The sequence below is a fragment of the Anabas testudineus genome, chromosome 2 (genome assembly GCF_900324465.2).
Source record: "Anabas testudineus chromosome 2, fAnaTes1.2, whole genome shotgun sequence".
Taxonomy (NCBI): domain Eukaryota; kingdom Metazoa; phylum Chordata; class Actinopteri; order Anabantiformes; family Anabantidae; genus Anabas; species Anabas testudineus.
In genome coordinates, this window is record NC_046611.1 from 23,360,941 (window position 1) to 23,384,797 (window position 23,857).

At 39.5% G+C, this 23,857-nt stretch overlaps 2 protein-coding genes across 4 annotated transcripts in view; both read right to left on the reverse strand.

Annotated features, from left to right (window-relative positions):
• The window catches only part of LOC113164032 (serine/threonine-protein kinase OSR1-like), a 35,471-nt gene extending 17,331 nt beyond the window's left edge, over positions 1–18,140 (reverse strand). Inside the window, exons 1-3 of one of the 3 annotated variants that reach the window (XM_026363122.1) lie at positions 17,859–18,140; positions 10,339–10,451; positions 5,060–5,168 (exon numbers count right to left, since the gene is read on the reverse strand). In XM_026363122.1, the coding sequence (XP_026218907.1) occupies positions 5,060–5,168; positions 10,339–10,451; positions 17,859–17,928 (292 nt within the window). In that variant the 5' untranslated portion in view covers positions 17,929–18,140. The remainder of the gene's footprint in view (positions 1–5,059; positions 5,169–10,338; positions 10,452–17,858) is intronic. The other 2 variants (XM_026363123.1, XM_026363124.1) reach the window with 2 other exon arrangements.
• A 1,853-nt stretch (positions 18,141–19,993) lies between these two features.
• myd88 (MYD88 innate immune signal transduction adaptor) lies at positions 19,994–23,376 on the reverse strand. The gene is made up of 5 exons (XM_026363178.1): positions 22,926–23,376; positions 22,578–22,706; positions 21,419–21,596; positions 20,838–20,929; positions 19,994–20,745 (listed from the first exon to the last, which is right to left on the reverse strand). The coding sequence occupies exons 1-5, from the start codon at positions 23,233–23,235 to the stop codon at positions 20,591–20,593; spliced, it is 864 nt and encodes a 287-aa protein (XP_026218963.1). The 5' UTR covers positions 23,236–23,376; the 3' UTR covers positions 19,994–20,590.
• Positions 23,377–23,857: the final 481 nt, after the last annotated feature.

The window sequence follows — 23,857 nt, forward strand, 5'->3', positions numbered from 1 at the left end:
TGAGACTAGACAGCGTTATTGCAGAGTCTTAGACACAGCGAGACAGAGAGGCAGAGCAGTGAGGAGTGAGGGAGAGACGATGGGTTCAACGGGTTCTTCCTGCAGTGACAGCGCACAGCAGAAATGTGATTCAGTTGTGAGGAAGACACAAAACCATTCAAAGAAAGGACAGGGAGGGAAAGGAGGGAACAGCAGCAAAGATGTGTGTCTGAGCATGGGAGATGGTGGTAGCAAAGGCAGAAGAAATAGAGTTTAAGAGAAGTGCAGCCTTGCGTCTCTGATGTGACAGTTCTTTGAAGCTCATTGAGAAAAAGATTTGTTTTTCTCCTCGTTGTTTTCTACACACATTTCCCTCATCTCTAATGTTGCTGCACTGATGTTCCTCTCCTTATCTGAAAGGGCTGAAGGTAGAAGAGAAAGAGATAAGGAAAGACAGGTGACAGTGGGGTAGGTGCTGAGGGGAGGAGAGTAACTTCCATCCATTTTCTTAACCGCTTGTCCACTCAAGGGTCACGGGAATGCTGGAGCCTATCCCAGCTGTCATCAGGTGAGAGGCAGGGTACACCCTGGATAGATCGCCAGTCCATCGCAGGCCAGACATACAGAGACAGACAACCTTTCACACACGTATGTCACCAATTAACCACCACTGTGGAGGTGGGAGGAATCCGGAGTACAATTCAAACCAGGGTCCTTCTTCTTCTTTTGTGAGGCGACAGTGCTATCCACTACACCACCATGTCGCCCAGGTAATTGGTGAGTGAATACAACTAAAACCAAATTAGGAGGAAGATGTAGTCTTAATGAGTCAAGAAATGAAGGCATACAGTAATTAGAAGACAAAGTGACAAATTAGGTAAGGGTCTGAAACGTACCCTTGCTCACTCAACTGAAAATGAGAAGCAGTGTTAGTTTAGTTAAACATTTCAACAATTAGCATAGTGTGATACCACAGAAGAAGAAAACCGATGCAATGAGTGCATGGAGATGCAACATGTAAGTCCACTCTGACCACTTGCATGGTAGAAGCAAAACAGCAAACACTACTTAACACTAACTTTGCATACTAGTGTTGCCCGGCCACTGAAACCAGTAGGAGCGCATTTCTTCAAAGGCTGCTACAATGTGAATAAGATGAGAATGCAGAGCAGAGAATGTAGACAAACGCTTCTTCCTTGCACACAGCAGGAACAGTATAGACGGTGAGTTTAAGGCTTACTGAGCTAGCTATCAGATTATGGTTTGTTGGGTAGGTGACAGTAAAAAAACTCTTTGCTAGTTAGTGGGCTAAAAAGATGCAGATTACACCAACGGCAGGAATCTAAAAAATGTCAAAACTTGGTAAACATAAAACACTGGCAAAAATAAAAGGAGCAGGTGACAAATAGTGTATAATAAACACACTCCAGATATAGCACTTACTTTCAGCTGAGGTGGCACTAATGGGAAAAAAAATCCTAAAGTGCAGACAAACACACACAGCATGATGTAAGCTTTGGGGGATCACTAAATGCCAACCTTGTCAGCTCCTTTCAAATGTATCTGATTGTACTCTTCTAGCCTTATTAGCTTGTTTCAACGTGCTGACAGTACCTGACAGGTCAACAAACCAAAAGTTCATTTGCATGGGGAAATGAAACCTGTTGGCCTGGTCTGAATGGTGGAGGATTCACAAGGAAAAAATTAACTCTTGACAGTAGAGTGTACTGTAGAGCAAGCAAACACTCATAGAGCTGTCAAATCATCATTTCAGTTACACGCTGGACTAGTCAAATCTGCTTTGCTGGATTTTCCACATAAAATTATAGATGTCTAAAAGTCAGGAGTTTAGCAAAACTTTACCCAACAGCATCATTTTTACAGTTCTTCCATTCTCCCAGTGAGAGCAGGAGGTTTAAGACTGAGGGAGAGGATGAGAGGGTAAAAGAGGGGAGGAGGGATGAGGGGGAAGTGGACGAAAGAGATGAAAGCAGGTGCCAACTGTGCTAAAGGCCGATTTCGAATGCCAAGCAAAGTTGGAGGGGGAGAGGGAGTTCAAGGCATGGGTGGTGCAGAAAAAAAGGTGTAGAAGTGAAGGTTGTTGGCTCACATTAAGGGAAGCTTCTATAAAAACCTTTAATAATATACACAATCGTTTAAAGAAAGAAGAATAAAATACAAAACTCAATGATTATTTTTCATGTCAGAGGTTTATTTTCCCAATTCTGTGAGTATGGAGTTAACATCGTAGCTCCACCGGCTCCAATCTTGAAAAAGTATTTTCATAAGCACAATAATAAGCCATGCTACTCTGAGTGGCATTTCATTCAGCTCTGCAGCAGTGATTGTAAGTCGGGGAAGGCTCCATATTTATCTAATAGGAAGACATTCTTCTGCTCGCTTTGGCATGACTCATATTTTAACACTGTGGGTTTCGGTGGATGTCAGTGACAGGTTAAGCACAGGTTAAGAAACAGTTGTTCACATGTCACACTCAGAGCAGGAATTTCCTGAAATGCCCTGTGCCTATAGCGTAGTTACCTTAGAAATCAACTCTACAGGTTTGGCCTTGAATGTATTTGCCAGAGGAGTTCAGTCTCAGCTAAGATTAGGCCTTTTGTCCTTACCTGTACATGTACAGGGCCTAAGAAGCATCAGTTTCCAGAGCTAAATAGAGTCAAAGAAGAATGTAAGATTCTTTTCTGAGGAACTGATAGACACTGACAGTAAACTAAATTAAGTAAAATAATACAATGAGCAGTAGCTAAAAGCTCCTTTATCAGTGGCAGAGGCCATTTTTAGTGACATGTTAAGATAGGGGTGTGCCATGTGCCACTGGGACACTGATGACAGACCATAGTTATGTGCCATTTGCAAAGCAAACAGCAGCAGCCTACAACTTTTGGAAGTTGAATACCACTGAGACAAACAAGCGTGAGCTCCAGCTCCTACCCGTCAGTGAAATGTGAGTCACATGCCATTTAGAAAAACTACACAGCTACATACATACATATATAGTTATATTTTTAACTGAAGTGAAATAAAAAATTACTCAACAAAACTGATGAAGCCTACTGGATGTAAGGTGAAACGTTTTCAAGAACTTAAGCAAGTCCAGCTGCCACTGAACAGCATTTTTTAGGATTACTAATGTAATGAGAATTCAACAGCAGACACCCACGCCAGAAAAAGTAATTACAGAGAGGTGTCCGGTCAGTTTGAGAGGTGACGAGGGGGCTTGTAACACGAGACCATGAAACATTTGTATTGCAGATTTATTATCCATTTCTGAGTGGTTACACCCATAGTAATGTTCTGCCACAAACTTGATGAGCACAAATGACTACCACTTTAAAGTAGTACTTCTAGTTTTAAATTCAGTGTACACAAACTGTAAATCACTATATGTGATCTTAAGTTCTTCCTTTGAATCAAGGAGAGATATCTTGTACAGTCAGTCCCAAATAGATAATATTTTAACAATTACTGGGACAAATATATTAAACATCACCTTCAAAGCTACAATGTGGCGTCATTGTCCCCATTCTAAATGAAATGTGGATATTTATTTAAGATAAATTAATCAAGGAAACTGTTGGAGCCAGTGGGTCAGACATGAGGAACAAGGACTTGTAAATCATACTGCTAGTGAAAAGTGGTACATGTGACACGTGTGCCATAAGCCAAAGGAATAGCAATCGTAGTCTGACAACATTCTTTTCTATTAGGAATAAGACCTGTGAAAATGTATGTTGCTGCTTCATCAAACAGCATTTCACAAACTATCATTCTAAAAACATGTCAGGACTTCGTCAGATCAACTGTCATCAGTCTTTCAAAAGCAAGACACAAGACAGGAGGAAGCCAGAGGGTTGCTTACGCCCCATCAAGCTTGAGGAGGAGAGTGGAGCTGGCCTTCCTCTGGGCTGGTATGCTCTGCCCTGTGGAGTGATGGTCTATAAACCTGACCTCATTTGAGGTCTGTCTCCACAGCAGACGTTTCCATGGCCATCATTTAATTACCCCACATAAAAAAACTTAACATCAAAGGTCTGTTTAACTAGGATAAGGGAAACGAGAGAGGCCATCCTAAGTAACGTCTGCTCCTGCTATGGCCGTCTGCTCAAGCATCACTTGGTGGGCACTGTGCCCCGGGCCCAGCTGCAAGGCGGGTGCCAAGCAGCTCACAACTCGAGTGTATGTGAGGGAACCAGGCATGCCACCTAGGCAGTCTCCATTACAATAGGACACTGCTTACATAAAGGGCCTGAGAGGAACAAGAGAGGGTAGAAATGTTTAGTGTGTGGATGTATCTGTGTAAACCTGCTAGTATAATTAAATGTACGAGTCTGAAAGCAGGATAGAGATAGAGATGAGAGGCAATTCTTTGCCTCTTTGTAAACAGATGACCATTACTCTCTTCAGTCTGTCTTAACCTCTGAGTTATTATAGTCCACTGCTTCTTGCTTTTAAATTGTTTGGCACAGGACAATCTGCATGCTCTTTGTGGTCTGCTGACAAGGCCAGAGAGATCCACCACAAATCCTCAAAAACTAGTTACATAGCTTAATAACACATGTTAATATATGCTGCCTGTAAAGATACAACAAAACAATCAGCAAATACAATCATTGCATTTTGAGGTGGTTCTCTTCATGGTGGTCTCCTCTCTATGTTCCTCTCACTAGTTAATTGCAGCGCTGCCACATGGATGCCATGAAGTGGGCCTGTGGGCTGTTATTACCTCTGCCCTGTCATTAGCTCTCGAACTGTAATGACTTAAAAAGCTGCGGGTCACATGGGAGACAATAAGGATCAGTGCTGTCACGTTCCTTACAATCGTAGCCAAGATCACCAGCAGCATATAGCCCAGCTGCCCATCTTGCAAGACAATGGGTCTTGTTGAAAGATTGTGGACCCCCATAATATGACTCTGGGCCAGCAGTGAGTTTTAAACCAAATAATCTGGCTGACGATCTTCCACCAGTAATGTCTTTTTCAAAAGCACATAACAAATAGACACGCAGACCAGAAGTTTATTACATAATTGGTGATAGAAAGACATGCAGTATGCACTTACCACCACTGAGCAGCTTCATGACCAGCCACAGCTCATCCTTAACCACAAACGAGGTGTAGTACGACACAATGTTGGGGTGGTGGCACTGGCTCATGGCCTGAATCTCTTTCTGTTGCACGAAAGAAAAACAAAATCCAATTAATCAGAACTGTACCAAGCATTTAGAGGTCTGACAACAGACCAGCTGTTTAATTGCCAATGACCAGATAAAGTAGGCATTGTCTGTTAATATTCAAGATATTTTAGTGGAAATTAATTCTAATTTAGCATCAGAGCCAATAGAGTTTTATTAATGACTTTCATTATCACTTACTTTTGAAGTTGCAAAAAAACACTGTTCAAAAGACCACAGTGGCAGTTAAATTGAGTATAAAGTACACAATATATGTTCCATATACTGTGTTTTCATCAATGCCTACAAGCCTTCAAGCTATTCTCATTAACCTCCCACCAAAAGGTATGAGGGGAATAAAAGAAATGCATTCACAATAAATGCCTTTGATGCTGCAGCTAGTGTGAGCTTAGTGCATGTATCTCTCTAAGCTGCAATCTTAGTCGGTACTCAAGATCTTAATGACGTCAACAGTCAGAAGAGAAACAGGCTAGGTCAATATAATGCATATCTATGCAGAAGTGAAAAACAGCCAGTACTCAGCCCTTTATACAGCTGTACAGCTCTCTTTCTGTATGTGCTTGGAAAGCAGGAGGGCTGAGGTAATGCTGGCCCAGAAGTTTAATCCATCACTTCAGCACCAGTTCCAAAGTCATTTGAGGATAGACAAGCTCCTTAGAAGAGAAAATCTGGCTGACTTAGAAGTTGGGAACACTGGTTCACAGACATTTCCTGCATTTGAATACACAACAAATGACTGAACATGGTACTGAAGCTCCATATTAACGCAATCAAGTAAACTACAGTATAACTGTACCTGTGGTGAAAACTTCCCATTCAAGTGAAATGTGAAAAAACAAAACAAAACAAAACAAAAAAAACCCACTGAGATAACTTAGATAAACTGAAGTGGGTGTTTATTGAATTTAGTACTAAAGAAGTACTAAGTCAAATACTGTGCCAAATAGTCAAATATCAAACATAAAACTGCATTTCTTTTAAAAACCTTAATGTAGAGATAAAAGTATTTGATTTATAGAAAATATGATCTGAGAACGGTCTTCCCATGTTTCCTATTTGTCTCTCTGCATTTCATTGTTAATAAAGGCTATAGGCTATGCCTATAACAATTTATGAGTAGTGATCATACATTTAACTAATTCTTTAAGCGAAAGTTATTTCTTTCATAATTTCTCTTAGAATATTTTATAATTGATTACATTCTTCTCTGTACCACCTTTGGAAAAACTAAAACATAGAACATATTTTACAATAGTAGTGTTTCATCTTAACATTTCTTTACATTTAAAGGAACAATTAGGCAAACATATTTCTTTGACATCAAGCTTATAGTTAGTAATATTAAATTCATGTTCAGCACATGTGTCAAACAATAGGTTGTAAATGCATATAAACATTGTCTTATGTATCTTTATTCATTGTGCTATGTTAAACATGTCCAAGACATCAGCATCTCGGTATTGGATGCACATAGGTCAGACAGATGCAAGCTGTCAAATGAGAAAACTTATCACCTAAGCTGAAAACATTAAAGTGATCAATCTACAGTTGCTTGTGGGTCAAACATTAAGCAGTCAAAGCATGGTGTTCCATCAGCAGAAATGCTTAGCTTACACAACGTGCATTAGCAGCAGTATGCCTCAGCTGCTGAGCCATCACTATTGAGTCTTTGGCCTTCAGTAAAATCCCCAAGAAAGGGTTTGGGCAGGCAGGTGACATCATAATGCCATTAGAAAACCCTTGACAAAAGAGGGTTCAGAATGAGAACTGAGTCAATAAGGGTGGATACAAACAGCAGGGATCAATCTCATTAGACACCAACAGGTATAGACACGTAACACAAATCTGCAGCCAACAATAGTAGTGTGTGGAGCTAGTCAAAAACAATTTCACAGCACAAGGTTGAATATATTTAGACAGACAGGTGAGCCCACATACCACTCTGCTTCTAAACCAAAGGGTTTCTGATTAGATAGCAGTCTAATAAATTCCAGTCTGCTGGACCAGACGGCGAGCTCTGCAGGTTGCCTCTCCTATCATTCTTTCTCTGGCTGCTACAGGCTGAGACAGAACAATAATGATATAGCCTGTTGGCTGCTAACTGGCTTCAGTGGAGCCTAACCCCCCCCCCCTCTTCTCAGCACAGTGGAAGAGGCAGGTCACCACAGCTCTGTGGGCCAGGGTAACCCCAGAAAAGAAAAACAATGGGATAACAGGGAGGATATCGTGCTCTGGCAGTTGGTAGGTTTTCCCATCTCTTCCAGCAGACAATGTGAGAATCAGAGAGTCTTTGTTGTGGGGATTAGGTCACTGTAAACCTATGCTGCGGCAAAGACATCATACGGCTTAATCTGTGTAAACTCCAATTCAACCTTTGATGTCTTTGCTTTGTGAAAATATTGTGGAAAACAAGAGACATTTTTAATATTCCTCACAATGACACTTGTTGTAAAGCATCCATGTCACGTGTCCTGTAACAGGTACATCTTGGATGTACTTTATGTAACTTCTCTTGCATGAGCTTTAGATCTATACCCAAGACTTGGCCCCAGTGGCACCTACCATGCTAGTAGTAGTAGACAAATATAATGACAAGTACCAAATACATACTTCCAGAGTCGGATTATTTTGCCTGACAAAAACTCAAAGGAACTGTTTGGTGAAAATGATCACCTCAACATATTAACAAAAGCAGAGAAATGCTATTTCCTGTGAATCTTTCTTTGGATTTTTATGTTTGGTTGTGGGTGTTGCAAATGACCTCATACTAAAACATTCAGCGCAGTTTTCTTCAATGCATCCAACCTGCAGACCACAATGGACACACCTCTCTGCTGTGACACACAAAGCCACCTGCTAAACAGCTTGCTTATCCTATGATTACACTTTTATTCAAAAGAATCTTGTAGGACATGTAAATTGTTACTGTCAAGTGATTTATTATAATGACCAACTGTTATATGTTCAGAATTTAAGTTGCACACTGTTAGACAAGTATATTTTTCCCTTGCCACTGCTTTTGCCATGATCTAAGCTCTACCTTTTATTAGAAGGGATTTTAAAATGAACAATTAAGCCGTAACAATTTGCATTTAAATACCATGATTTAATAAATTCAGTGTAACAACATTAGCTTAATAGTGACATGAATGAATATTCCATATTCCATATTTTTTGTGCAGTCCAAAAAAAAACACCAGATCGTCCCTCCATCCCCTTCTTAAACCCATCTAATAAAACCTCCCTGGTGGAAACTACATTGGGTTACAGTCAGTGACCTTTGACTGATATCACTCTGACATGGCAATTCAAATTCCTGTTTTGAAAAAGACTAGTAGAAGTACAATGTTGCATTCATTGTGTGAGGGATGTTGCTTCAGCTCATTTCATAAAAAGAACTGAAACTGACCTGGTCGATCTTGTGATGGGTCTAAATTTACAGTGGTGTCATGCAGAACAGAAGCAAACCTCTTTAAGTAGTGGCACATTAAGATTTGCCAGGAGAAAGCCATTGTATTTTTCTTTATCAGGTCTGATACTAAGTATTTGGCATTTTTGAGGATCTGAGCAAAATATAAATGACCAATTGTCACTAACTGAATACAGTGCTGGGTCACAAACTGGTGCCACAGAATCACACTGATGGCAGACACACAGAGAAACCACTATAGAACCAATGTTACGTCATTATCAGCTACTCAGAGCATCTCACACACACATTCACTATGACCCAACTTTGCAGGAGCACGCAAATATATCCACAGACAAAACTAGAGAGGAAGAGAAGCCGGCAAGCCACAATTGATGGGAAATCTTACGAAAAGTTTATTTTAATAGTGAGGACACCGTATTTACAGAAAGTCCAACTTGAGCTAATGCAAATGCAATAGCTCAAGTTAGACTTTCTGTCTTTCTGTATAAGGAAATACAACTTTCACCCCAAGACTGTTACTTTGTCAAGGTCACTGTGACCTAGAGCCCCCCCTCAATTGTGGCCATAAATAATTAATAGCTGTAACAAGTGAGTAATTATAGTGCAGTATACTGCACCATACTCGGTGTAAATAAAAATCCTCCTCATCTGATCCTGATTCAGCCACTCAAAAGTGCAAGTCCATCAAACTGCTGTTCCAGGAATAACTACATGTAAATATGGAGACACTGAGACATGACGGATCATTGCTTTTCTGACATTTCAGACAAAGAATTTCACATGTGAGGTTAAAGGCCTCCATGCTTCCTTAATGCTTCCCTGCTGTTTAACCAGGTACCCGGCAGGCTGTGGAATTGAAGGAAACCACAGGCAGGAAATCTGATCTTGTTGTATTCCATGTGACCACCTGCTCTGACAATCCTGAAGTAACAGTCACCTGATTCATCCACCAGAGACTGGGGGTAGAGGGGTGGGTGAGGGTTCCTCCTTGCTTTACTACTGCCAGTGAGTAGTGAGAAACCTGTCATCTCTAGCCATGACCTTCCATGCACACGTATAGTCTTACACAAAATTTATTCCCCACAGGTTGCCTTCCCAGATTTTTTAATGAGAACTAAGAGATAGGACTGGAAAAATCCACCAATCACCCACGCCCTTTATAGTAATATACATTTTTTCCCCAACTATAAAAAAGGCACATCCCATCCCTACTGTAAAATACCCAACAGATGTTATTACCAACATTTATGTTATGTGAGACATATTTTGCCAAAACACAAGCCACAAACAAGCACAATCTCTTTGTTGAGGAGAGCTTGATATACTCCACCCCCTAAGCTTCATCGTAAAGCACATGACATACAGTGAATGATTTGCTGGGCTGCAGTGCAAGGCTGCATTGAGGGTGTAATGACACAATACAGCCTTCAGGAAGATGTCCCACAGTGGTCTAATAGTTTCCTGGCAGTAAGCAGAGTCCTCCTTCAGAGAACAACCAGAATAGTGTTTGTAATGACAGGGATGATTGGAGGGGGGCGCGGAGAAAACTAGTAATAAAAGCAGAGGTAGAACCGACTGCATCTGCACGCATGGGTTGCGGAGGCAAAGCCTTAAATGAAATCTTGTGCTTCCTTTGATCCCACATGAAAAGCCACAAGGTCAGAAAAATGCTCAATCTAACATGGATTTACTTAGAAGTGTTGTGTGTCTTACCAGGAGTTCGTCCATACTGGTCTGGCACTTTTCTAGGTTGATGCGCTTGATGGCCACCTTCTCCTTGCGTGGTATACAGTAGGCAGCCTGAACCACCGCTGTGGCTCCACTCCCTAAAAAACACAGGAAAACATCATACTATCACCTTAATTATGTTTTAAAATAGTAGCAGTCACCAAAGGAGGAGACTGTTGTTGCAGAACTTTAAGCACATTCATTTTAGTTATATTAACACACAGAGGCTTCATATGTCCCTTACCCCACTTATCTACATCTAAAATTCATTGCTACTGTAGGACAACTTTCAACTTTTACCCACTACCTTAAAATCTTCCAGAGATCGCAAAGGTTAAACACAGTGTTGCTGTGATAGTTCATCCGATTTGTCTGTGGTACAGCTTTTCTATCTGTGCATCAATTATGAATCAGCTTTCCCAAATCCTGTCTGATGGAGCAAGTCTGACAGCGACAAGCCCGTAGGCTTTGGTCCTGGTGTATGGTTTAGTATTTTCACAGGTTTTGGACCTTATATCAGCATTATTATATCAATATCTTATACAGTCTAAGCATTCAGATTTTAGTCAACATATAAAAATGTACAGTAAACACAATGTGGCGTGGTTCTAAGGTTAAGCTGAAGACTAATTTGAAAAATAAAAATTAAAGTTTGAAAAATAAAACTTTATTCATTCGTTTAACAGTCTTACAATGTGAACTAAACAACATTTTTCCACATGTGCATTTCATGAACTTTTCAAGACCTGGAAACTATAAATCTACCATTTTCCATGCTTGTAAGTACAGTGGAGAGTGTTAGAGTATAGTAAGAGCTGGAAGTCTATGCTGCATTTATAACAACACAACTACTATTTTGATCTACTAGCAAACAAAACATAGATCATAGTCTGATTACAGCTTATCCTATAATAGTGAGCCAATCTTTATTTTGAATAACGTGTGTCAGCATGAGTAAAAGCTTGTAAAATCCTCCCTTGGAGAGGTATGCCTGTTGTTGCTGTATTGTGTGAGGTCATTTCAATGCGCCCATCAATGCTCTTTTTAACGCCATGCGCACACATCCGCCTGTTTCCACAAAATCGCGGGTGCATATGTGACACTCAGCAATGTCTAAAGCACATTGCCATGTGGCAATTGGTTACAGAGAGTGAAAGACTAAGCGGTGAGTGGGTCCACCCTCTAGTAAACTTTTCCTAACCTCTCATACCCTCATCATAGCTAGGTCCAAATATTAACAAAGTGCTCATTGTTTGGAGTTTTCATTGAGCCAGCGGTGTATGGAGGTTTGAAAGAAAGTGGGCTATATTGAAGAAAAAACAGCAGTTTCCTTGATTTTAATTAAAAAGTGAAGCTGTCCCTGAAAATGTGACCAGTTTTCATTAAGTAGAAATAAAACAACATAAACCCATTCAACATAACTGAGACTGAAATTAAGAAAAAACTCCAAGATAATTCAATAAATTTGCAATTTCCTTGTAATTTCCTGTAACTGACAGATGGCTAGGGTCATTTGAACCCTCATACAGTATATGTTACTTCATACAGCTGCTGTGGGTTCAGCTGACTGGCAGCATCTGATAACATGTGGTTAGTTTTGCTCAATTCTCAAAGGGCTTGAACAGTGCTGTAAGTATTTCCTCCTGTCCCATCCTAGCCCCATCAATACTAAACAAACCTCTGGAGGCAGGGAACACAGGGAATCAGCTGCCCTGTACAGCGGAGTGTAAATTCCTCCACACAAATAAACAGCCAGTCGTCAGGGTTGGCTAGACAAGCTGGAAAGCATGTGTTTTTCAGTGCGTGTGTAGCAGATGAAAAAGATGGAGATTGTTTGTATCAGGCAAGGTCAAAGGATCATTTAGACCAGTAGAAGCCCAATCTAACAACCAGACTCTGAGTTAGTATAAACCTGATGCTCTTTTATATTTCCTACTTACAGGTTAAGCACAAGGTTACTCTCTTCAGAGAAGTCATGTCTCCACTTTGTATCCATTTACAGCACTATTCAGTACTACACCACGCCTATGAAGTTCTAAGCAAAGCTATAAATTATGTCATTTTACTATGATGCATGTGGAGAGAATGTAGACCATTCCTGTGATCAGATTAGACATGTCAATGATTAATTATGAATTGATTAACTCATAATTGAATTGATAAAAATCTATATCGTATAGGACAATGTGTTGGACATGTTTGGTGTACTGTAGTTAGTATAGTACCTGTTTAATGAGAAGTTCCAAGTGTTTACTGCCTGTTAGTAGAGCAGTATAAATTATGAAACAAATGCACCTTCAACATAATCATTATAAACATCAACTTTATAAGTGACAGCCCCTGAGTATAGACACATTTTCCCGGTCGGGGTAACTACTGAGAGACTTCTTGGACTGATAAAGTTGGTCCATTAGCATTATTGCTTCTCCTGAGTGCTTCTAGCAGCTGCACTAAGCTAAGTTAGCTAGAGTGAGCAACACCAATCACTCCAGTCTGACAGGATATATATACAATATTATTTTATATATAAGCAGGCTGCTGGGAGGGGAATGGAGTAGTTGGTTTACATCAGTGGTTAAAAGGTTTTATTAAACATCACAGTATCTCATTAATAGTTAATAACACAATTAAAAATAACTATCAATAATATAAATTGCTCATATAGTTTTTGACTGATGAAGACCTTTAGTAAAAAACATTACATATAGACCCAAGAAATGACTGATACTTATAGAGGAAACCACAAATTTCCTGTCAACTTCGAAGTCATTCTGTTGATCTTTTCTATTTCCAGTGTCACAACGACAAGATTGCTTTTTTTGGAAGTGGATGGCAAAATCAAATCTACATATTAGGTTAGCACATTAGGCAAAACTGCGAGCTGGAAATATGGCATGTAGTTCTATATATATAATAAGCAAGCCGGTTTCCAAAAGGAAGAAGTGAAAAAAAATAAATAAATAAATAAAATATATATATATATATATATATATATATATATATTAAAAACAAACAAACAAAAAAATATATATATATATAAATATATATTTAAATAAAATATATATATATATAATATATTTATATATATATATAAATAAAATATATATATAAATAAAATATTTAAAAACAAAAAAAATCTCGAGGTTAGCAAAGTAGTAAACTACCTAAAAAAAAATAATAAAAAAAATAAAATAAATAAAAGCACAGCAAGAAAATTGTCTAGGCGTGTACATTTACTTTGAGTCTTGTTTGTGGCCAAGAAAATTATGTTGGACAGAATCGACAGCGTTCAGTGTTGTGTTCAGATCTGTTCCCTCAGCCACAATAAGATGAGCTGGCTGTCTGACGCGGTGCTGCAAGTGATAAGCAGTTCTCCTCAGAGGTCTCTGGGACGGAACAAGTTACACAGTGCAGTAACATATTTTCGAGGCAGAGGCAATGCCAAAGAGATGTTATTCACCTTATGGTCAGTGTATAATCAAATAATGATGAGTTATTTTAATGTATAATGTCAAATTATGGGGTTTTAATGTCTGTATATGCAACCATCTGTTCCAGCAACACATGCAAATGTCTAGATAAAGAAAGTTTTTGCAGATTGTGGGAAACAATTTGATCACTTCTGTGGGTGCATAAAATAATCATGAGTCAGTGTATTCTGTAAGCAAGATTAGTCAACTTGGAGTAAAGTCAAGCTTATGACTATTACACCATAACGTGATGATGTGTGAACGGGATGTGCAACACCAGAGCTTTTGCTTTTCACTATAGTGAAGGCTCGCCATTAGCCCATAAGGTAACGTGTTTGTTCTCATGCACTTCAGTTAAGTCCATGAAATAACCAAGATGGCAAAACACCAAGTAACAGCAAGGGGAATAATGAGCTTAATAAGGACACAGGCAGAGTTACTACATTATACTTAATTAAAATCATGAAATATGTTCAGTGAACATTAAAAAAACAACGGGCCCATTTAAATCTCAAGGTTTCATTAAGGAGATTTAGAGTCTAAATAAAAATTGTACATCACAATTTGGACCATTTGTTGTTGAAAGGTGAAAATACTGGTCAAGGGCTGGGTAAGGTCAAAATAGAACAATCTTAGCTCCAGTTATTTTTTACCTGCGTAAATGCACATGGTTCCTGTACTATAATGTCTTATCATACTGGCTTGGCCTTGAATTAGCTCCTTAATGGACCAAGTCACTATATGAGGTCTGTGTCAATGTCCTCTGTCATGGGCTATGAACAGCTATGTGGCAGTTCTGTCTGTCTTACCAGCACACAGCAGGCTAGTTTGGTGCCTGATGTCACAGGTCTTTTATTACATTTCCCCCGCATACCTGGTGACAGTAGACACATTATTCAATGTACAATCAGGAAATGTCACACATGACTAACAATAACACCAAGAGCCAAGGATGCAATATTCTAAAAAACTAATGTGGACCAAACCTTGAAGTTGACATTTTATCCAGCAGGTTGCTTGCTGCTGAGGTACGTTTCCATACACCATAATCAATCACAGTGATGTTTTCTAAAACTATCTAAGAGACAGGACAAGCAGCAAGGAGGAATCATAGTTACTGGCGGATATAAACAGCAGGAGCAGAACATTTCCAGTCCAGATTTGCCAACACAAATGATACAATGTCCGAGCCAAAATCAGAAAGAACAGTACTTTTTTTTTCCCCTTATGGGTTCTGTCCAGTATTATCCTATACTCACTGTGATGCAAAGCGTGGGTGTGAATAAATGTAATAAGTCCTCGTTCCCTGGGGAAGTTACCAAAACAATAGCTCTGCTGGGCATACTGTGTGTGCATGACCACCTCAGATCATCAACCCTGCAGCTGAACAGGAGAGCTGTAACCAGCGTCACACTGGTCCGATATGGCTTATACAGTATCCACCAACAGTTTCTGTTGGCAGCAGCAGCAGAGCAGAGGTAGGCTTAGTTGTGGGATGCTCTCACCTGCAGTATGATTCAGTTGAGTGGCTGTAGAGGTTTTTAAATGCTTTAGAGCTTAAACTTAATCATTATATTCATTATCTTGTGTTTCATTAAAGAGTAAAAAATTAATTTCCCAATGTCCAAATATATATATTATATACATATTGAAAATGCTAAGCTAATCAGTTAAGCATTACAGAAGCCAAAAAAAAAAGAAGAAAAAAAGTAACATCAGACAAGTAAAACATGTAACGTTCAGTCAGAAAAAGTTTTTTTGACTGATTTCATGAATAATCAACATAGCTACCAATTAAATGACTAATATTTCCCCTTCTAAAATGTTTATATAATTATTATACATCCTAGTATGGGATTTACTGTTGGTGCTGAGACAAACATTATTTTTCATTTCTAATACTGTATGAGTATGTTGAATGTGGTTCGTGAGATATTAACTCTGATTAAAATGTAGTAAATGTTCCAATACAGCCAGCTGTTCTGATTTAAATCAGTAATGCCATAAGCAGTTCATCAGAAATTCACATGTATACGCAGAAAATTTTACCTGCCATTACAAAAGAGAAAAATATCTAAATTAAAAATCCTATTAAGAATAACCTTCTCATACAAACAGTAGCCTATAATGATGTGGTAATCTGGAGTACTGAATTTCTGTGTACCCGCCCTCCTGCCTGGATAAACACTCCAAAACACCACAACAGCCAGCCCCAGACCGATTGTGCAACTTCCAGCATATGCCATGCAAACATAAACACACTGTGTCTTTAAAGCTCAGGCGATTTCTTTGGAATTTTAAACGATCAAATCCACCATGTTGAGGTTTCAACTGTATCTTCTACATTTCCAGAGAATTTTAAATTCCCTACTGTGTTTAAAAACTAGGCCAAATGTCAAGGCCATAACCTGAGGAAAACTGTGTCAGAGGAGGGGAAAAGAAACTAAGCTAACTACATGATTTATTTCCTTTAAGTTAATTTGGTAGTCATGATCCCTTTTCCTAAACCAAAGTAAGCATCCTACAGTCCAGCCTCAATATAGCCTTCAAACCTATGTTGACAATTTGTTTCATACACTGCGTAGGAAAGTGCCACAGAACTGGTTTCGACACAAGGGGGGCTTTATCTCTCAGTGCATGCTAAATTGCAGGGCGTTATCTTGTGGGGTGCCCTAGATTAAAATTTCCAAGGAACTGAGGGGAACTGTGAAAATTGGTTAAACTTACATCTTTAAATAAATGCAAAAATGTTAATTTAGGGCTTGCAGAATGGACCCTGTATAAACTCAAAGATTCCCTGTAGAAAAAGCACAGACCACTTGGGTAAGGTAAACCTAGGGGCACAGGGGCAGGTCTGAGAACACAAAACGCCCATTATATGTCCCCGAACCTCCTCTTATTACCCCTTCTTATTCTCTTTTCTCCCTGCTGAAGTAAAAGGCAGGACAGGGTTAGCTATTTGTGAGGTGGGACATTTCAAAAAATTCCCAAGTAAAAGATGTCATTCCTGGACGCAGCCCGAGGCATCCTCCAGACTGAGCACAGGGGAGCTGATACTCTCTCCCTGGCACTGGACAGGTTGACAGATTTTAGCATAAATATAAAGCAATCCTTGACATATGGACAACAATTAACATGTTTGCTGGTTCAATCTCCAACTAGGTTCAACAGAGAATTATTGATAATCTCTTTTTTTTTTTTTTTTTTAATACTTTTCCTCTTTCCTGTGAGCTACATGGTCAGTAGCTCCATAATACTGATTAATCCTCTGGTCTAACTGGATCAATTGAGGTAGAAAATTGCCCACAACAACACCCAACTCTGAGAAGGAGTAGTATAATCTCTGTTGCATTGGAAACACAAACCACAAAAATGATTCAAGGGTCCTGCGCTTGAATGGCCGATGTTTTTTAATTGGAAATGGGCTTGAACCCACATGCAGTGGCGTTTGTTTAATGTAGTCCGTCTTCTGTGGGAGTACAATTACATGAAAAGGTAAGTTTGACCATCTGTTGTCTGTAGTGTCCCTTCAGTTTAAACTGATTTTAAAAGGTTGGGTTGTGTCTAAACTGCCCACACTGACAAATGTAAATAAGCCACGGCTGACAGTCTGGACGTTTTACAGACACGACGCCCTATAGCAAGAGTACATTTAACAAAGTAAGCTAGCTGTTCACAGGAACAACCAACGTTTTTATTCCAGCACATAGTCAGAGCCCAACCAGCCTGTAACGTTGTAACGCTCGTTTACCACTTCGGCACAGCACCGGCGGGCGGTGTACCCACTCTCACTGGGAACACCGCACTCACACCAAGACAGTCCCCGCCCGGTTAGGATTTCCAAGTTGCCAAAAGCAGTGTACTCCACCGAGCGAGAGAAGATGCCTTCTCCCCGCTTCACATTTGCAAGATACTAGCATTTATGTTAGCTGTGGTTAGCCGCGTGTGTGTGTGTGTGTGAAGTGACGGCTGAAACCCACATGGGGTCTGATAACACACGTTAAACATTACGCTAACAAGCAAACGATCACATACCAATCACCTCGTGTAGTTCATAATCATCTTTGTTGATGGACCAGGTTTGGGAGCTCAGGTCCTCCGACATGGCTGAGCAATCTGTTGAGGCCGTACTATCTGTTCAGAGGTGGTGAATGCAAAGACTGTGCGTGAAAAGAAGTCAAAGTAATCCAAACAGGACCAGCAAGGGCGACACTTCCCCTTCTTTGCGAATCCTGCAGCACTCCTGTCATTCCCAAAGTTTGACACCAGCTTAGCAGCCCCGCCTACCGCATTCCTGCCGAGCAAATGTGGACCTGAGCGGCGGACATGTTGAGTGTGCGACCGCGCCGTGCCCCGCAATCCACCAGTATGGAGGAACTTTAATGTCCAAATGAAAACCATTTAACACAGAAATAACACAATGCACAGTGTTACTGGTATTGTCTTTTTTTTTAACGTTTGCACATACTTAAACAAACAAAAACATGGTGTTAGAAAATGTTCTGTAGTTTGGTGTACTACACAGCTGGGTGAAAGAATAAAATTCACCCTGCTATCTAAGGAAAAAAATAGGAAATAATGTGTAGGCTATTGATGGTCGTCTTTAATTCAATAATCAGTTACAAATGGTGTTATGCAAAATTAGCTTTTTGTGACATCATATATAATAAACTGCAGAGACAGTTCCAAATTGACAAAAACTGCTCAATCTAAACACACAAAGTTGTTTTTATTTATTTTTTGTCCTAATTAGGAAAATTCACCTCTATGGATATCATATGCCAACTAAAAGCTATGTACTTTCTCTACTTAATGAAAAATTATAATTACCCTTGTAGTTATTTTTAAAAAAGAAGAAGCTACCTCTTACCTCTATGTGAAAATTGACTTGCTTTGATTTGCAGATACAGGTATATGCAGCCCTCTGCTGGATACCAATGCAGTGCAAGACACCTCTTCCTTTTGTTTTGATTTAATTTTATTTGACATGGAAAACTTGCACCATGGTGAAAAAAAACACTCCATTTTAAAAGCTAAAGGTATAAATGAATTTGTATTGATATGTTTTTAAGTAAATATATCAGTATGGATTTTTAAAAAGCAAAACAAATAGCAAGGGCTACATGCATTACTTTGTTTTAATTTCAGCAATAAAAGTCTTCCATATACAAGAGTCAGAAAAGGGAAATTATTATTGGCACTGAAGCAGCAGCGTAAAGTATAAAGCCAGTAGGCCGACTATTTAAAATAGCTATGTCAAACCTTAAACTATAACTTCCATTTATAAATATTTCTCTGAGTTGTATCTTCTGTAGAAACACAATCAACCACAATTCTTGTTTTAATTATTAAAACGAATAAAGCTGCTGCAGTTCCGCCACACGTTTAATGGCGATCAGGCGAAGAACTGTGGCTTTATTTTCCCCGAGTGTGGATATGCAGGCACTGTTTTGTCTCAAACAAAGGTCGCTTTTTATTTTATTTACTTATTTATTGTTAAGATTGGCAAATCGCGCTCTCAGACCACCCTCAATTAATCTATTGGTCTAACGCAAAGTGTAGTTATTGATCTAGCTTGGAAGTGATACCTGACAGACACGATTCAGAGCGTAAATTGCTAAACATAAAACGTCTGAAAAGAGGCGTGTTCTTCCGGGAACGTCCTGTCCTCTGATTGGACAGTCTGACTAAACAGTGTCTTTACTTCCTGTAGTTAGAAACGCCCACTGACTGTATGAATGAAACACGGTCTATGGCGACACCTGTGTTGGTTTTAATTTACAACATGGCAGATCTGTATAATCATGATGTATGATACATGATGCACAGATTTTAATCAGAATCAAGTTAGTCAAGTGTTTTTAAGTACTTTGGAAATAATTTGTTTTCTTAGAGAAGTACTAAAAAGAATGTGTGCTAGTACTAGTAGTAATTTTATGAGTATGCATTAAGTAATTCAACTTCAGTAAGGAATTTGAAGTGCTTCTTTTAGTGAAGTACTTTGGCAAGTAGCTTTACTTGAGTATTTAGCGTTTATACTTGTATGTAGTCAAATACAGTAGATGTACAGTACACCTGCAGAAAATGGAAAAACCCAAGGATGGTCCCATGTTGTGATTTCATGACTGTACATATAAATAAGGAAATATGGTCTTCAAAAAATACATTCAATTTATTTTATTAAGAAATAATATGTAATTACATATTTAATACATATTACATTTATTCAATCTGGGATACATTCACTCTTTACTGACAATATCAAAAATACTGAATGAAATTAGAAGACTGTCTGGTGACAGAAAGTGAGAGATGCAGCTGTCAGCAGTTAGCAAAACTTAGCCTGTAATATATCTTCTTCAATCTCATCTAGATTTCTCATTGACTCATAAGAGGAAGTGGCCAGCACACGTCTTTACAGATTATTTAGTGCCTGCTACCCTAAGAAAAACAGATCTTCCATGCTCACAAATTACTCACATAAATACAGGATGGTGACTTATGACATTCTTGATGTTTTTTCAGCATAAATAGTGACTGTGTGCGGTGAAAACGTGTGCAGCTTGAGTTTCATGATAAAACAGAATTATCTGTATTGCCTCCAAAGGAGGCATGCACCATACACCACTTGATTTACATCACAGGTGGGTGGGTTTAGATATCAGCTAGACATGGGTCACAAGCATCAGCTTGTAATTTATAATATTTGCCCATTCTCCAACACAATGTATTAGATGGGATAAAACAAATAAACGTACGGCCCATGATTATGGGAGTGACAGAGCTTTGGCCAGCCGTGCCCAAAACCAGGACTGTGTGCAGGGCCGGGTGTAGTCACATTTGGTGAGGAAGCGCAAGATGCTGGGGAACGGCCTTGACATTGACTTGTACACCACTGGAATAAGGCGTTTGCTTTGAGCTCCTGTAACGGGAGAAAAAAGGGTAAATTGTGCATATTGTATGTCAGAAAAAAAGCAAGACAGAGCTGCTGAACGTAATAAACGCACAACATACCTGGAGAGAGGCTGAGAGCGAACTTCGTCTGAAAGTCACATTCTTCGCTGTCAAGATATTCATCTGAAATCACCACCACCATCCGCTTACACCTGCACAAATGGCACATATCTCATAGTCAAGATTAGAGCAAGAAAATAAGGCATTTTTCTCAAGGTGACCACAGAAAACCTTCTTGACTACAGGTTACTTTCGACATCTAAAATTAAATTTAAACTGCTACCAGTCAAATTTACTTCTCTACAGTCACTGAAACTTTCACGTTTTCTGTATCTGTGAACTTTCAATTTCTGTTTTTGTCGACACTGATTATTAACAGACTCACAGCTAAAAGAATATATCTGTTAACTGTATAATGAGCACCGGACACCGGTACACATCTTGTGCTTAAATACGTTCTTGATTACTGTGCAGATACAACTAAAGTTGTGCCGCATGCAAACAATACCATAAAAGTGAAAGTGCTTTGGCTGCAGTGTTGTTTGAACTGACCCATTTGGAGTTTAAGGACCAAACCTTTGACCTAAAAGCTAAATCAACAGAATAGTCTCGAGCTTGGTTACTATGTGTTAATATCCCACCTCTTCTCAATCAGTTCACTAGTGATGGTCCATACACAGGAGCCGGGCAGGACGTCTCTGTCGAACACACACAGCTTCAGTTTGTACTCTGTTTGTTCCAGCTGCTTGATCATCTCATGGACGAAGTCAAAGTCCTTCTGGCAGTAGCAGATGAAGGCATCAAACATCTCAGGGGCACCTGAATTCAATTCAATATGATTTAAGTCAGTAACACAGCTTTATCATTATGAGGCGAGTTATACGCAACATCTTGAAACCCAGCACAACGTGTGCATGTGATGCAGTTGAACAGACCATGATTGCTTCACGTGCAACCCTTTAATTATATTCAGTTCATTCAGTTTATTTATTACGACAAAAGTAAACTGAAGGCACTTCAATGCAGAAATAGGCACAAGGTGGGCGGTTGTATTTGAGCTTTTGTAACTTATTAACTATTGCTAACTATAGTGAAACCATCTCTTACCCCCCCTCCCCACCCACCATTGTATACACTGACTTTCTATTAATTTTGGTTCTCTATTTTTTCCTATTGGTTGTTCTTTTTTAAATGTTCTAAAATGCAATAAAATGTGTTTGCAAAAAAGTAAAAAAAAACATTCTTCCTCATGCGGAAGCCAACAAGACTGTGCAGGGAAGTGGAACAGGGCCGTGGTGCAGATATCTGTGGTTAGAGCTTCAATCGATTTGCCCTAATAGACAAGTCTCTTCTTCAATAGCTCACCATAGAAAATAACATTATGCATTTATTGAATGAGATTTTGGTGCTATTAAATCAGATTATCTTTCTTGCTTCACAACGTTTGCAGCTATATTAAAAAATGTTTATCTGTTGTAGGGGACAGATGATAAATTAATATTTTTGATGTTTTTGCATAAAATTGAAAAGTTCTTCTCAGCTGCAGCGTTTATTCTCTCTACAGCTGAACACGCACTGGATTTGTTAGAGATTTCCTAATCAGCACTGGGACTGTGGCACCATTGTCGAACAAGTCATTCAGAGAAACAATCTGTGTGTGTGATGTGTTTCTGACAGACGTTGGACTGCTGCTGTGCAAAGAAGCAAATCAGTGTGTGCTTAATCTCTGACACTGTTGTATAATATAGTATTTTTTACAAGAGAACAGCAGAAGGGACTGTGTCTCACACACATACTGACCCGGGTCGTCTTCCCTAGTGATGGCACACCTCTCACTGAAGCGGGGGTCACAGCTGTCAACCTCAGGAACCTGAACTGGGGGCTCAGGTGACTTCTTCTGCTTCTCACAGTGCTTTCGAACATCCTCATCTGGTACAAGAGAGATGAAGAGATGTACATCATGCGAACAACATAGACACACATTGTAAGTTGCAGGAAATGTTACAGGAAGCGAGAGGATAATTTGCGCGATAAGAATTTAGACAAGTGAATCATTTCCTAATATGGCGACAAGGTGCTGAAGCTATAAACTAGTATATACTGTGTTCTTCATGAAAAGAAACAAACAAACTAAAGCCTTCAACGCACCAATCAAAGGGCGAAGATCCTGCACTATGTCGTCTCTCTCCAGTTTGGTCAGGATGGACAACAGCTGTCCCACTGTGGCGTCCGTCGAGCGCGCCTGCCAGTTCTCCAGGAGCCTACTGGTGGGATTTTCTAAATGTTCGTAGTTTTTTATTTCCAGGTAAGTGAAGTCCATGGCCTCAGCAACAGCCATCCAGTCCGCAGCCACCGTGTTCCTGGGGTTCAGATACAGCCCCAGCTTTTTCCTCACCGTCATGTTGAGCGCAACGAGAGGAATCGTCTCCAAGTCAACTTCTGCTTTAGCGCAGGTCATGTTTGAAAGTTTCCGGAGATCTCAGCGAGACGACGGGCTTTAATTTAAACCCAATAGAATTAAACATAGTAAGCACAGATCGAAGGGCTTGAAGGAGTAAGTTGTCATACCTGACAACACAACGAGGAAATGACGCGAACTGTTCTTTCGCAATGTCTGCGTCACAGGGAGGTGTGGCCGCACCGCACACAGCAGGATCTGAAATGTGTCTAAGAAATATTCCACTAAGTAATTAATTCATGTACAGATGTAAAGGAAAGAGCTACTGAACCACTTCATGTACTGACAGGCGGCTTCTCTATAGGAATACATCATTAGTGAGCTGATAATTAAGAATCTACAGTCAGAGAAATAGAGAAGACTACAAAGTACCACATTTCCCTCTGAGTTGTAGTGAAGTAAAAGAAAAACCACCTGAAACAGAGCTCAATTACCTCAAAACTGTACTTAAGTACAGTACTTGAGTCAATCTATGTCATTACTTTAACCACTGGCTAAAATGACCATGCTGTGAATTCCTACTATGGTGACTAAAATCGAAACATAACCTTCTCACTAATTCATAAGTGTCACAAAAACTGTTATCTACAGGGGTAATGTTGGCAAAAATAAAGATAGATTT

Coding starts and splice junctions, on each gene's coding strand:
- myd88 (XM_026363178.1), bottom strand. CDS start 23,235: ATGACCTGCGCTAAAGCAGAAGTTGACTTGGAGACGATTCCTCTCGTT. Junction 22,707..22,925: donor GGATCTTCGCCCTTTGATTG/GTGCGTTGAAGG, acceptor CTCTTGTACCAG/ATGAGGATGTTCGAAAGCAC. Junction 20,930..21,418: donor AGTGAACTGATTGAGAAGAG/GTGGGATATTAA, acceptor CCATTTGTGCAG/GTGTAAGCGGATGGTGGTGG.